This window comes from Eleutherodactylus coqui, chromosome 2 (genome assembly GCF_035609145.1).
Source record: "Eleutherodactylus coqui strain aEleCoq1 chromosome 2, aEleCoq1.hap1, whole genome shotgun sequence".
NCBI classification, from domain to species: Eukaryota; Metazoa; Chordata; class Amphibia; order Anura; family Eleutherodactylidae; genus Eleutherodactylus; species Eleutherodactylus coqui.
In genome coordinates, this window is record NC_089838.1 from 102,514,889 (window position 1) to 102,530,396 (window position 15,508).

At 44.6% G+C, this 15,508-nt stretch overlaps 1 protein-coding gene across 1 annotated transcript in view; it reads right to left on the reverse strand.

Moving 5' to 3' along the window:
• The window catches only part of NSG2 (neuronal vesicle trafficking associated 2), a 97,310-nt gene that overhangs the window by 72,064 nt on the left and 9,738 nt on the right, over positions 1-15,508 (reverse strand). The window contains exon 3 of the mRNA XM_066591272.1: positions 9,790-9,906. Within this exon, the coding sequence (XP_066447369.1) occupies positions 9,790-9,906 (117 nt within the window). The remainder of the gene's footprint in view (positions 1-9,789; positions 9,907-15,508) is intronic.

Genomic DNA, 15,508 nt, shown 5'->3' on the forward strand with positions numbered 1-15,508 from the left:
GAGCGAGTAGTGCTTTTCCGAGTACGCTCACTCATCTCTATTACCGAGGAGAAAGTCTGCCCTTATAAAACCACTCTAAATTATTACATTTTGGTATCCTTTGCTATGACTGCTAGGTGTGGGATTTGTATTAAGCATAGCATTTGACATTCTGAAAAGGTATGTTAGGATGGTTTTAGGCACAGTGGTATTTTTTGCTTTGTTTGTAAATGCCACTATTTTTGGCAGTTATTCGTGTAGTTTTTTGAACCAAAGCCAAAAGTGCATTCAGAAAGAATAGAAAATATAAAGGAAGGACTTATACAGGTGTTTCCACCCATACCTTAGCTGTAATTTGGTTAAGGACGACAATTTCTCATGAAATCAATTCAATACAATATTGTGACATGTTAGCAAAACCCTTAAAAAAGAACACTGCTAAAACTCTGCAACTTACAACCTAACTGGATGGCCACAATAGACACATATAGGAGAGACATCTTTTGATAGAGTATTGCAAAATCAAGTTGTTTTGAAAAGTTAATTATCTTGTGACACTCATATCTGTACACATCCATCCAAGAGGAAAGATAAGGAAGGGCACATCTATACTTCTTCCTGTGTGATTCATTTCTAGCTACTGCTCAAGAAACTGCGTTAAACATGCAGTGGATTTTTCCCGAAAAATGCTGTGAGCAAAGCAACCCTTACACTATTATTATATGCATATTCAGCCTTTCCAACGTAGCATATTCAATAATTGGATGATCTAGTACAGTGTTCCCCAACTCCAGTCCTCAGGGACCCCAACCTGTCATGTTTTCAGGATTTCCTCAGTCTTACACAGGTGATGTAATTATAGTCAGTACCTCAGACATTGCCACGTGTGTTCTTACTATAGGATATCCTGAAAACATGACCTGTTGGGTTCCATGAGGACTGGAGTTTGAAAAACACAGATCTAGTAGATTCTAAAAATGACCTAGCATATTTTCAGAATCCGTGTTTTCGTTAATTCTATTCACAAGTGTGAAAGTAATATGATAAATAAATGTCAAATAGTACAAATACAAATAGTTTTACAACTGAAGATGACAAGTTACAGAGTGACATACATGGCTGAGCCAGTAGCTGATAATATGGGCTTTTTTGAACCAACAAAGAATACTAAAATGGAGTTTGACTAGTTATGGATAACTCTACAGACAAGGATGCCAGAACTGCCAGAACCAAACCAGTCCTTCAAGCGGAGCACCCAACCTGAAAAAGGCCACCCCACTGAGTGGGACAGACTTCGACAAAAAAAACCTGAAGCTAAAGGCAGGCTCACATGAGTGTAATTTAATTGTGTAGTATGCATGCATAATATGCAGTGAATAGACTCAATGAATGTACATTGATTTTCATTGATCCATTCACACTTGGGTATATTCATTGTGTATAATAGGCACCTAAAAAAGAACACAGCAAGTTGTACTTTACAGCATATTATGCTCAATAGAGCCCTATTGTTCTCTAGGGGTACGTATGAAAACTCTGTACAAAGGCAATTACACTGCGTATGTGCTGCATTTTATATGCATCTTGCTAGGAAATAAAACAAGGAAAGTAAAAAAAAGAAAAAGAAGAAACAGGGAAGCCGGTGCATCGCAGCATGTGTCAGATATGCTGCCGTGCACAGGCATATGCAATCACAATGGCCAGTAAAACGCTGTGTTTTATACACAGTGTTTTACCATACGCTTGTGGGAGTCTGCCCTAACTGGCGACACTACGCTAAACACTTAGCCACAGAAACTAGCTGACCTAGAGTACTAAGGGGACTGGGACACTGATATAGAATGCTGTAATGACAGAGAACTTAGAGTAGGTTAAAGGGGTTTCCTGGTTCCAACACATTATTCCCTATCTACGTGATAGGGAATAACTAGGCAATCAGTGGGGGCCAAATTGATTGGAACCCCAGTGATCATGAGAATGGTGGGCCCAGTTGGTCCCCGAATGAATAGAGCCCAGGTCAGGCAGGCATACTGCGCTCCATTTTTTTCAACAAGATTGCCGAGTCAAGTGCTAACAGACAATCTAAGGCTCCATTTACACAGGACGAATGTCGGGCAAGCGATGCCCAACACTCGTCCTTGTTTGTCCTCGCTCCCGTGCTCTTACACGGGAGCTAGAAGTGCTGGCTCGCTCACTGAACAACCAGCAGGGGGGCGGGAAGGCTGCAGGAGATTTCTCTCCTTTCGCTCCTCCGCCCCTCTCCATTGACTTAACATAGCGGCCGTTTAGTACTGAACGGCCGCTATTTACACTAAATGATGAGCGATCAGCTCATCGTCCATCATTTATGCTGCATAAATGATGAATGATGAGCAGATCGCTCATCGTTCAGTGTAAGTATTGGCCATTCAGTACTGAACAGCTGCTATGTTAAGGCAATGGAGAGGTGCGGGGGAGCGAGAGGAGAGAAATCTCCTGCAGCCTCCCTGCTGAGAGCTAATGATATTAGCTGCTGTGCAGGTGAATGAGAGCTGGTATGTGTGGGGACGAGTGTCGGTCATCATTTGCCCAACATTCGTCCCATCTAAAAGGGCCTTAACAGAGAGACTGACAGATAAACGCACTAATTGATGAAACAAAGAATAGCATGCATGGATCAACATGACAGACAAACTTGATCCAGATGAACAGAGCTCAGAACAAACAGACAGAACAGAAACCAGACAGAATGAGCTCTGGCAGAGCAGCATGCATACTACAGCAGACGTAGACAAAATGACCAGCGCTAATGGCAGGGCATGGTCAGATTATATAGCATTATGATCAGAGATGAGCAAGCACACTCGTTTAAGGCAGATACTTGTCCGAGCAAATGCGGGGGGGCAGCGGGGGGGAGGGAGAGAGAGATCTCTCTCACTCTCCCCAGCCCCCGCTCTCCCCCACCCCCCCCGCATTTGCTCAGACGATGCTTGCTCGAGTATCTGCCTTAGGCCGCCTACAGACGGCCGGGTCGGATCCAGCAGTGAGAATTCTCGCCGTGGGACCCGACCCGAGCGCCTGCAGAGAGCAGCGCGTACTCACCTGCGCCCCGCAGCTCTGGATCTTTCATGTGCCGGCAATCAGGCAGCCAGCGCATGCACAGACCAGAGCCGTCGGTGGGTGAGTGACATATAGAACATGCAGCGGTTTGTTTGCTGCGCGAGATTTCGCACGAACAAACCACAGCCGTCTGCCTAGGATTGCGTTTGCTAACGCAATCCTATGGCAGCTTCCAAGGGTGGAAATTCCGCAGGAAATCCCGTCGCGGAATTTCCCCCTGTCTGCAGGCGGTCTTAAATGAGCGAGCTTGCTCATCTCTAATAATGATATCTCTGATTGGTCAATCAGGAGAACTACCTCCCAGGCAACCAATCAGAACAAGCACTGGCTGAGGTATTCCCAACAGCCAACTGTGATGGCACACTGCAACACTTCTTTTCTTTATCCTCAAGAGACTAGATGGAAAGGTGATTGGTTGGCTGGACTATGACAAAATAGATGAAACGGACGGACAGTTACACAGTCCAAACTGCCAGCCAAATGACAACGTAACAGAAGGTAAGTCCAAAAACAATGTCTGCCCTAATGATCACCACTATATTTCAAATCCTTTTCTGAAAAGGATGTTCAGCATTTATTTTCAGAAGAAGCACATAGAACAAATCTAATTGGCCTAATACAATTTTAATACCTTTACAAATTATGACATAGATTTAATGGGGATTTTTTTTTCCGTTAAATGTATGGCCATTAGAGATGAGCGAACGTGTTCGGCTCCGCCCCTTTTCGCCCGGACACCGAACTTCGCAAGGAATTCCGTGTTCGGGGAAGTTCGGGGGTCGCCGTGGCAGCGCGGGGGGTTGCGGCGGGGAGTGGGGGGGAGAGGGAGAGAGAGAGGGCTCCCCCCTGTTCCCCGCTGCTGCCGCCCGCGCCGCCGCGCCTCTCCCCGCCCCCCGGCGCCCCCCGAATACTTACGCGCGAACACGGAAGTCCTCGGAAAAGCCGGTGTTCGGGTGCGTAAGTGTTCGTTAAGAACACGTTCGCTCATCTCTAATGGCCATATATTTATTATTTTTTTGCTAAGTGGAATGCTGTGTCTTAATTTCAAGATAACAGCTTCTGTAATTCCAGGGAACTGACTGCCAATTTGTCCTGTGTTAAACTGCAATTGTGACATAATTACAATCATTGAATTATTGTGCAACTATTTTATTGAGCAACAAAAAAGGAAATTCTAACTTTAAAGCTGAGTCATCCGGAAATGCTAAACTTTAAAAGAAATGACCTGTAAAGTGCAGCGTTGCACTAAACACAGTTTCAGTAATGACTCAATTACATTAAGCATTTGACTGTATAATTGCCAGACTGTTTGATTACAAAGTAAATTTGCAGCGGAAGGAGAACATCAGATTATGGTCTGAATATAACTGAATAGTAGCAAGTTATAACATACTTGATGGAGAAAAAAATAATGCATTGAGCATCATTACACTTTGTATCCTTGGGAAAAAAGGAAACCATTTACTAATTCTGGGTTTATTGAAGTCCTTAAAATTGTAGATAATGGTAGATAATAGAAGATTGGCAACACTCTTCCGAAGAATGATATGCACAATGTTGTGACAGTCAGTACAAAGAGAGATGAACAAAGGTATAACAAAACAGAAAAAGTACGGAGAATATGACAAAGCAAGCGCTGATAATGGCTAATAATGACTCGCTCTTTTATCTACATTTACCTAGTCTGCATTGTTAGTTCAGAGAAAAATGTCGCCCAGCCATTGCCTGACAGTATTCATTTACTAATCGCATTCTTCTCTCGTGACATTTTTAATCTGAGGTGGATGGTATTGTACACAATTTTTCTAACTTTAAAAGGTCACTGACCTTTTAGCAAACTCTACATAAATGAACAGTACAGAAGAACCTAAAGGCTGATTTAGACACAACGATTCTCGCTCAAAGCCGTCCTTTGAGCGAGAATTGTTTAGTCTAACTGCACTAACATGGTGCAGTTTTGGTTAACGAATCGCTGATCGTTCTCTTTCAGCATGCTGAAAGTAAACTATCAGCCTTATCAGGAGTTCACAGCGGAATACCGCTGATACTATTGTTTCAGCTGTATCCGCCTCCCTGAACACAGCGGGGTATGAAGAACACAGCGCTCCAGCTGTGTTCTGCACACCCCACTCAGAGCGCTCAGCTGTAGAACAGTTGAGCGTTCTAAACAGAGAACAGCTGGATACAAAAGACAAGCGACTCCGCTTGTCTTCTGCATACCCCGCTTGGAGCGCACAGCTGTATACAAGCTGTGTATATGGTTAGGGATTATTTTTGGGGTAGGGCTTATATTTCTAGCCACCCCCATCCCCTTCACAAATCCTCACCGGGGGGAGTCCCATACTACTGCTGTCACAACAGTGGCAGAGGATCGCGATCATCTCCCATTGACTTCAATGGGGCTGGTGCTGCTGCCACTGGCCCCATTGATGTCAATGGGAGAAGATCACTATCTCCTGCCGTGGCTGTGGAGATTCCTTCAGCCCTGCTGGGATGGGAGGCTGTTTCCCTGCGAAAATGCCTCGCATTCAGGGCTTCAGAAGGATTGCGAGAGCAATATCGGGACGTAAATCACATCCCGATATCGCATTATGGTGTGATTAGATGAGCAGTCTTGCCATCTGAGGCCCTAAAAGTGGTTCCACCCTTGGCCTGCAAAGAGGCTCTCAGAGTCTATTTGTGTGTACAGACCTCTTTTTCCGCTTGTGTAGAGTTTGTTGACCACTAAACATGTCTCTACAATGCAATTGAAGAGTTTTCACTCAGTTAACAGAGCTTGAGAGAAGCGCATTATTGGAATGTGAGAAGCTGGATAGTCGTATCAACTAGCTGCTGCCACATGGGCGGTTCCGTCCAGACTGTTAGGAGGTCTTGGGACCAGTGGATGTGTAACGGCACGCATGCAAGGCTCAGGACACCCTTGACAGACCACCTGTAGAGAGGATTGTCTGATTGTTCGACAAGCACAAGCAGCTCTAATTGTTTCATTGCCCGTCATCCAGAGACAAGTGGGCACCATCATTATAGCCCCTGTGTCTATTAGAACCCTTTCTAGGCACTTGGCGAAACGACATTTGGTCTCGCGGTGCTCATTATGACTACTGCCTTTGACATCCACTCACTATAGTCTTTGTTTGCAGAGGTGTCGTGAATGACAAAACTAGACTGCTGCGGAGCGAAACCAGGTTGTTTTCAGAAACAAATTCAGGTGTAGTTTGAGAAATGATGACAGCCGTGTTCATGTCTGAAGACCTAGCGATGAACGCCCCCATCATGCCCTTGCTGTGAAGGGCACATTGCAACTACTGCTAGTATGATGGTCTCGGGGGCCATCTCATATGACACTCGGTCACCCCTACTAGTGGTAGGAGGGACAATGACAGCTCAGTGATAAGTTCAGGACATCCTGTTGCCTCATGTGTTGCCTCTCATGGCGGCTTCCAAGAGGCGTTTTCCAGCATGATAATGCTCAGATCCACACAAAGGGTGTCATAGGAATGTCCCCACAACATTGTCACACTTCTGTGGCTTGCCTGGTTGCCAGATTTATTGCCAAAAGAACATGCATGAGACCATTTGGAACACCAACTTCAACACCCTACGAGTTTGCATGATCTAGAGGTTCAGTTACATTAAATTTAGATCGATATGTCTCCATGCCCACCTGTATCACATCTTGTATCCAAGCAAGAGGTGGTAGAGCAAGGTACTAGAGTCTCCATGTCACTGTATCACATCTTGTATCCAAGCTAGAGGTGGTATAACAGGGTACTAGAGCCTTCCTTCAAGTGTGCAGTTTTATCCTTTGGCTCTGATATTGAAATCACTTATATCACACACAGAAAGTTTCACTCGATTCCAACAACTCCTAAGTGCTTGATTTTTTTTCTTTGACAATGAGTGTACAAACTTTATGTAGTCTGATCCTGCAGCCATATTCTTTCCATTTAAAGCCTACTTCTCTAAACTTAATCTTAAAGGGGCTTTCGCATGATTTAAAATTTCACAACTACTTTGTTCTTCCTGCTTGTTGCTAACCTGGACATATGACTACTGTCGCCAATCATTGGCTATAAAAGGTCACTAACAGAGGGCAGTGATTGACTGCAGCAGTCAAATGTCTTGGCCAGCAGCAACCAGGAAAGACAGAGTGATTGTGATGTAATTTTAAAGAGATTCTGTCACCATCTTTTTGCATCCTTCTTTGAGTTCAGCACAAGGTAGTGACAGACATGCTGATTGCAGTGATATGTCTGCTGTATGTATCTATGTACATATCTGTGGGAGAACAGATATATACATAGATACATACTAATGCATTTCATTAGTAGCGGCCACACATAGCAGAACTACAGGAAGTAGTCCTTTATGTTCATGAGTTGCAGCTAGCCCTGTCCACCCTACCCGCCAGTCTCTAATTGGCAGCTGTCTGCCTATTACGATGTATAGTGAGACAGCTGCCAATCAGCTCATCAATAATGAAGACTAGTCCTGTGTGTGGCCGCTACTAATAAAATGCATGTTTCACCCAAACTACTGCATGGATACATACAGCAGACATATCGCTGTAATCTGCACATCTGTCACTATCTTATTCTGCTCTCAGTGAGGGTTGCAAAAAGATGGTGACAGATTCCTTGTAAGTGCCGAGAAAATCCCTTTAAGGCTTCTTTCACACGAGCGCATATCGGCCGGTCTTTTTCACGGCCGGCCAATATGCGCTGTGATCCGATGTATTGGATTCCAATGCATCAGATCACATGGGCGTATTATTGAGACGTAAAAGTGCCCAGCAAAGCCAATATATCGCCAGGCGTTTTTACGTCGTGCCCAAAAGATAGTCCTGGAAATATCTTTTGGGCCGGAATACGTCTGCTGCTGCATGGTCTCCTATGAGAGCCCATATCAACGGCCTCCCTGCTCGTTCTGTACAATGGAAGGGGGCGAAGCTAAACGTCGGCTCTTCCCGCCTCCTCCCATTGATGGCTATGGACAAGGGGCGGGATGTGGGTGGAGCTAAGCTACAACCCTCTCCCCGCCCCTTGTCCAAAGCCATCAATGGGAGGGGGTGGGTGGGCCTCCGCTTAGCTCCGCCCCACCCCGTCCCCTCCCATTGCAAAGAACTAGCGGGGAGGAGACAAGAGGTGAGCCTGCGATGGGGAGGGAAGGGAAACGGGTGACAGCATGGTGAGCTCGGTGCATATGCACCAGGCCCCATGCCGTGTGAACGGGCGCACGAATGTAAGAACTGTGCGCCCGTTCACGAGCTTCGACGTCCCAGATGGAAGCGTATATTGGCCGGCCGTGAAAAAAAACGGGCCAATATGCGCTCGTGTGAAAGAAGCCTGAGGAGTATGTGCGCAAAAGATTTCTAAGCTACCACAAGTAGTGGTCAGAATGTTATCTTTTGAAACGGTTTACGTATTTGGGTTTAGAACAATTCATCAGGAATCAGCAATCTCCAATAACTAAAAATATATGATGAAATTAATTAGAACAGAATTTTGGTCTTAAATACAAGATGATGATAACAGCTGAAGATTCACTTCAAAGTGACTCTGTAATACATTCATTGTTGCTTAGTTAGGAATCTGGTACAAATGAATGCTCTGCCTCATTATTTGTTAAAAATGTCCATAATAGTTAGGACTCCTGCACACTTGCGTTTTTCTGGCACGTTTTTTTCACGCGATTGTCAATGGGACTTTCTAATGTTAAAAACACATTGTCCAAAAATTGCAAACCACAAACTTGCGATGCGTTTTTAACATTAGAAAGTCCCATTGACAATCGAGTTAAAAAAAACGCTGCGATATCGCGTGAAAAAAATGCACAAGAAAAACGCAAGTGTGCAGAAGCCATTAGGCCGGCTGCACACGAGCGTGATGGGTTTCGCCGCGGAATATTCCGCGGCGAAGCCCGTCACGGCGCCCCCCAGACCCCATACTTACCAGCGGATCCGTCGTTCTGGGTCACGCACGATGCTTCCCCGCCCACCGCCGCCGCGTCATATGACACGCCCACCGCGTCATATGACGCGGCTGGCCGTGTCATGTGACGCGCCGGCCGCGTCATATGACGCGGCGGTGGTAGGCAGGGAAGCGTTTTCACGCTATCTTCCGCTGTGCTACAGCAGGAGATAGCGTGAACGGACGGCTTCCATTGACTGCAATGGAAGCCGTCTGCACGTACACCCGCGGCAAATAGAGCATGCCGCGGGTGAGGACGGGAGATTTCACGGTGCGGAATTCCGCGGTGGAATTCCGCAGTGCCCTGAGCTATTAGGTTCAATAGAACCTAATAGCTGCGGGTAACATAATTCGCGGCGAAAATCCGTTCGTGGGAAGGAGGCCTTATATTGATACCTAATGAATCCAAATATGTAATTACAATACTACCCTTCCTAGTATTTACTGTTTATCAACTTCTTAACACAAGGGGACATTAGAGGCTGTAAACTCGGGTACAAATGTCACACATACCTCTTATGTGGATTTGGGGACTGATACCAGACTGTATCATATGGCAAAAGCATATAAATCAAGCATGTTTCTGCACAGTGAAAATGATAGGGGATGTTTTTCCACAGTAACTACAAAAATATACAAACTTGTTGAAGTTTAGAAGAAGAAAAAATAATATTTTTTTCATCATCTGTGCCTGGCAAACCATTTGAAGGAAGGTAATAAGAGAAGAGTACAGATACAATACCTTTAACCTCTCGGTCACCCCATCCGTGAAGCTGACAGTGAACTCTGCAATTTTTGGCACTCTAATTTTCTTGTTCTTTTGTTCCGATTGATACTCTGTCCGTGTCTTGACAACCACCTAAAACACATCAGCTTATTAGAACTCTTTAGATGATGGTGTATAGCACAAGAAATCTTGCCACAATTGCATTCTATTAAAGCTGGCTTCACATGAGGGGTAAGGTTATTTACGTGTGCCTTTGTGCTGCATGTTTGCACAATGGGCATTGCATTTTTGCGTGCATCTGCGCATATTTTACTGTATATTTTGTACATGTATGCCCATGTATGTGTCATTGGCAGCCCGAATTGATCGCTCAAGATGAGCTGCCAGTGGAGGTTGTCCTCGCTTGTCTTCTGCATCCAGCTGTTCCCCGCTCCAAGCGCTCGGCTGTTATAAAATGGAGCGCTCAGAGCGGAGGATGCAGAAGACAAGCGGGGTGTCCCTGCTTGCCTTCTGCATCCAGCTGTCTTCTGCTGTTATACATTTGAGCGCTCCGTGCCGGGTATGGAGAACAGAGCTGGACCGCTCTGTTCCTCATACTCAGCTGTCATCAAGGAGCAAGATACAGCTGAAAAAATATTATCAGCTGTATCCCGCTGTGAATTCCTGATAAGGCTCATCGTTGTCTTGCAGCACGCTGAAAGACAACGATGAGCGACGGCTTAACGAAAACTGCACGATGTCAGTGCAGTTACACACAACAATTATCGTTCAAAAAACTGTTTTTGAGCGAATTTTGAGCGATAATCGTTGCGTTTAAATGGGCCTTAAGTAGCTACTCATCTACTTAATAGCAATCAAGTGTGCAAATGAAGCCGTAGCTGAAAGCAGTTAATAGCCCAAGGGCTCTTATCTGCGCTCAGATCCTTTGTTCTCCACGGGGAAACAATGCTATCAGCACTCCCCGTGGAGAACTTCTGCTAAGGCTGAAGGACGATTTTGAGGTTGGACTGAACTTAATGATCAGCTAGCAGCGCCCGAAAAGTGCACGATAGGCGCGTGTTTAGACGCGCTGATGATCGCTAAAACGATCGCCGATTAGCAATTTTTTAGCGATCATTGGCTGGTGTAAATGGGCCTTTAGCCCTAAAGAGGAAGTCTGGTTAGGACAACTCCATTTCCATAGAACGGTCCCTCTGACAGATAAGGAGAAGCTATCCTACGTTCCTTTTTATGAAAGATATTTTAACAGTATATGCCACAGATGTGTGATAGATGGGGCTCAAACTGCAAAGATTGAAGCCCATCAGCTGATCGGGGATTCATATATAGTGCACATAGTGGAGGACATAAAATAGAGAGCAGGCAGCACATGTCCGCTGCACTGAAGACTGTGGGAGTTACAAAAACAGCTTATAATGGGAGGTCACTGTGATGTATAAGAGACCTTTCACAGCGGCAAAATAGGCTACACAAAGCACTGCAAACCATGGTAAATTGCGCACCAAAATCCGTGCAGACTACTTGTGGATTTTGATGCAGAATTGAAAATGACTTAAAGGCTGTCTGCAAATCCACATCAAAATCCGCAGTATGATCTGCAGATTTTGATGTGGAACTCCGCAGCTGCGGATTTGGCTGCGTCCTGTGGTGTAATTCTGTCCCGTGTGAAAGATCCTATACGGCCATACAATACTTTCACACATTTGTTATGGAGATTTGAAAAAGTGTAAAAATGAAAATGATCATAAAAAGTACATTGATGGAATACTTGTAACAAGCAAAAAAATTATTTTGGTCCTTAAAGTGAACCTCCGGCCCAGAAACAAACATGGCCTCACCAGCTTCTCTGACTACCTGCCGCACACTGTGCATGAATATGAATCATTAGGTCGGATCCACAAGAGCATATGTGTATTTGTGCACGCATCAGTACAACGATTTTGAGGAACAAGGAATGCGTTTTTGCATGCGCATCAGCATATTCTACTATATTGTACATGTGCATTTGCGTGCGGCAAAAAAATACACACTGCTTGAAATGGCTAAATAGCCTAATGAGTTCCAGATGTGTTCTTTTTACTGTACTGTTACACAGTGTTTCATGCATCTCTTAGCATACTATGTACTCATTAGTACATCCCCATTGATTTCTATGGGGAATATTGGTGCGTAAATATGCAGGAAAATAGACTATTGAAATGAATGGTTCTATTGTCCGTGTATTGCATGTGCGTGTGCGAATATGCCTCTGTGAATCTGGCTTAGTCATAAGACACCACAAATGCTTTGAATAACCAGTGCTGTCCATATGAGCAACATCAGTGTCCTAGGGTGGATTCACACGAGTGTGTGCGTACATAGCTGCGCACAAAACCACGCACCCACGTACGTGCAAGAACACAAATGAATGCAGGTCTGTGCCCATTGAAAACAAAGGTTGCTGGCAACCGCTGCAGTGATTTTCCGGGAAGGGCTTTAATCATTCCTAACTGTAGTAAAAAATAAAAAAAACCTGTCCACCTGTCCGCTGCTGCCAGGGCTCAGGCGCATCCTTCTGCTGGTTCTGCCTGCACTGCTGTGAGCTTGTTTCAGCAGGTGGGGATTTAAAATCCCCGCCTGCTAAAAGGGCTGTATCTGATTGGTTGAGTGCTCAGCCAATCAAAGGCAGCTCTCAGCCATTCAATGAATGACAGCTGAGCGCTGCCTGTGATTGGTCACAATGCTCAGCCAATCACAGGCAGCGCTCGGCCATTCATTAAATTCAGTGACAAGGGGACTCCGCGTGGGGAATACTGAAGTGCAGCACAGACCTATGTTGCACGCATGTCCTATCTTTTGCAGGTACGTGCATTTGCACGCCTGTAAAACACGGACATGCGAACACACCATAAGGAACCAATGGTTCTAAATAGATGCGTGGTTTTGTGCGCACCCATGTATGCACACGCTCGTGTGAATGTACACTAATGATGCATACTGTGCAATGTGTATTAGGTAGTTAGAGAAGCGATTTTGCTATCTTTGTTTCTCCAGGTCCAGAGGGTCACTTTAACTCTTTCTCGATATATGCCAAATATATGTAATGGCAATGTCACAGGTAATGTATGGAGCCAGCTCAGGAGCTGAGTCTGCTCCGTACACAGCGGTTGTTAGCTTACATAATTACATGAGCAATCAACTGCTAAGGTAAGACTACAAAAAGTGAAAAAATAGTTAAGAAAATGTTTAAAAATCGAAAGCTCAAAAATCCCTTTTCCAATTTATTGCATCAAAATAAAGGGTTATTACAAATGATCTTCATGATTTGAAACACTCATAACTCACGTTTAATGACACCCAGATACATAAATTTAATATCAATGGAAACAGAAACTCAAAAAGTTTTGTTGCAGAACATCAAAAATGGTTTCCACATCAGAGGTGATCAATGTGAGCCCGCTTTGTCACTCAACACACTTCGAGCCTGTAGCCAAGTTCCTGCCGTACACCTTATATCCTTAGGTCCATGGATCGTGGAGGCCCAGGAAGAAGTTCACTATTGTAACAACCTGTGTGACCAAGTCATCTGTTTGGTAGCCGCTAGAGTTGAGCAAACATGCTCGTCCGAGCTTGATGCTCATTCGAGTATTAGCGTACTCGATGGTGCTTGTTACTCAAGCGAGTACAACGCCATGTTCGACCTCTCCCCGCATTACCACTTCCTGCTGTGACGTGCCAGCATGCGCACGTCCACAGCAGTATGTGGCTGGCTGGCTGGCTGATAGAGCGAGAGGGAGAGAAAGAGAGAGAGAATAAGAAAAGAAAAAAAAGCTTGGCACCCGGCGGGTACAATACAAAAATGCTCGAGTCTCCCATTGACTTCGATGAGATTCGTTACTCGAATAGAGCTCTCAAATATTACGTAAAGCTCGACTCGAATTATGAGCACCCGAGCATTTTAGTACTCGCCCATCTCTAGTAGCCGCCTATTGAGCTCACTTTGACTTCATTGTGAAAATGGGAGGGTGTGCCATCCTGTTGGAAGATGAAACCTGGGATTTCCTGTTCCAGGAGCATCAGAGGCCATATCTGTAGCGTCCAGGTACAAAATCCCCATGATTGTTTCCTCATGGAAAAAGAAGGGGCCGTACACTTTCCTACGGGTTATAGCGCAAAACACATTTTCCCTGGGGGAGTTGCAGGTATGCTTCATGTAGACACTTGGGTTTTTCTTTCTGCCAGATTTTGACATTATTCCTGTTAACTGTGCCTGAAAGGTTGAAAGCGGCTTCAGCACTAAATACGAGAGATGCTGTGAAGTCATTGGTTTCCATTAGCGTTTGTATACTCTCACAGAAAGAACGTCCTCTCGCTTTGTTGTCCTGTTTCAGTGCCTTTAAGTATTGCAATCAGTAGGGATAACATCCAAATATTTGTGCAGAATCTTCCACAAGATGGGCTGCGGGATGTAAAAATTCTCTGCTTGCTCTGATGGTGGATTTCTGAGGACCTTGTGTGACACTTGCAGATGCACACTCCACTTTTTCCCCACTTACTGGTGGACTGCCGGATGGTTTTCGCTTACTCTTTTCCTTAAAATTGGAGTACCACTAAAGAATTGTGCACCCGCTGGGTGGATCTTCACAAAATTTTGTTTGCAAATGACGTTGCGCACTAATAACATACTGATAGACGTCACAATTAGGGTTACAATTTGCTCTCCTATCTTCGTTTTCAGCCATTGTCTCAAAAAACCACCAGAGATGACCACAGCAGAATAAAACTTTTTGGACCTCATTTAGCAAAACTGTCTAACAGTAAGACTGTTCTGGTTGCCCATCCCGCAGTGGAATTCGACCCGGTGCCCGCCCGGTTACCCCTGCATACCTGTCCGAATTCTTCATTTCTGTACTGCGGACGTACTGGCCGGGCCACATGCGCAGTACAGACAATGATCTGCCATCGCTAGGCGATGACACGGATCCCGCGACCTTTCTGTAATGATTGAGGAAGGTCCACGGGTCGGACAGCTTCCATTGACTTCAAAGGAAGCTGTCCGGGCAGAATCCATCTTAAAATAGAGCATTCTACGATTCTTTTACCCTGCGAGCGGAAAATCGCAATTGATTTCCGCCTGTGGCCAGGAAAAAGCAGTTTTCCATAGCATGCTTTGGCACATATTTCCTGCGGAATCAGGATGTGGACACCGGCTCCGGAATCCACGATGCAAATCCAGCCATGTGCAGGCAGCCATACTGTTACAAAGTTTTGCTAAACGAGAATTTTTGAGTTTATGCTTCCATTTATGTAAAATTTATTAAATGGGAGTTATGAAAGTTTCAAATTGCAAAGATCATTTGCAATAACTGTGTATTTTGATGCAGTAAATTGGAAAAGGGTTAGATCATTTGTGATAACCCTGTATAAAAACAATAAAAAGCATAATTTCTATCGCTACATCCTAACAATCCAATCTGTTAAAATAGTACATTATAAAAAAAAAATACCAGAACTGCTCATTAAAAAGTTGTATGTACGCCAAAATGGCACCAATATAGACTAAAGCTCCCCCCTCAAAAAAAAACAAGCTTTCATACAGCTCTATTGACAAAAATGTCAATGTTATGGGTCTCAAAATGTGGTGACAAAAGCAATTTTTACGTTTTTTGCTTTGTAAAAGTAATAAAACATGACAGAAAACAAAAAAAAAATCTGAATTTGGTATTGGCATAATCATACAGACACAAATAATAAA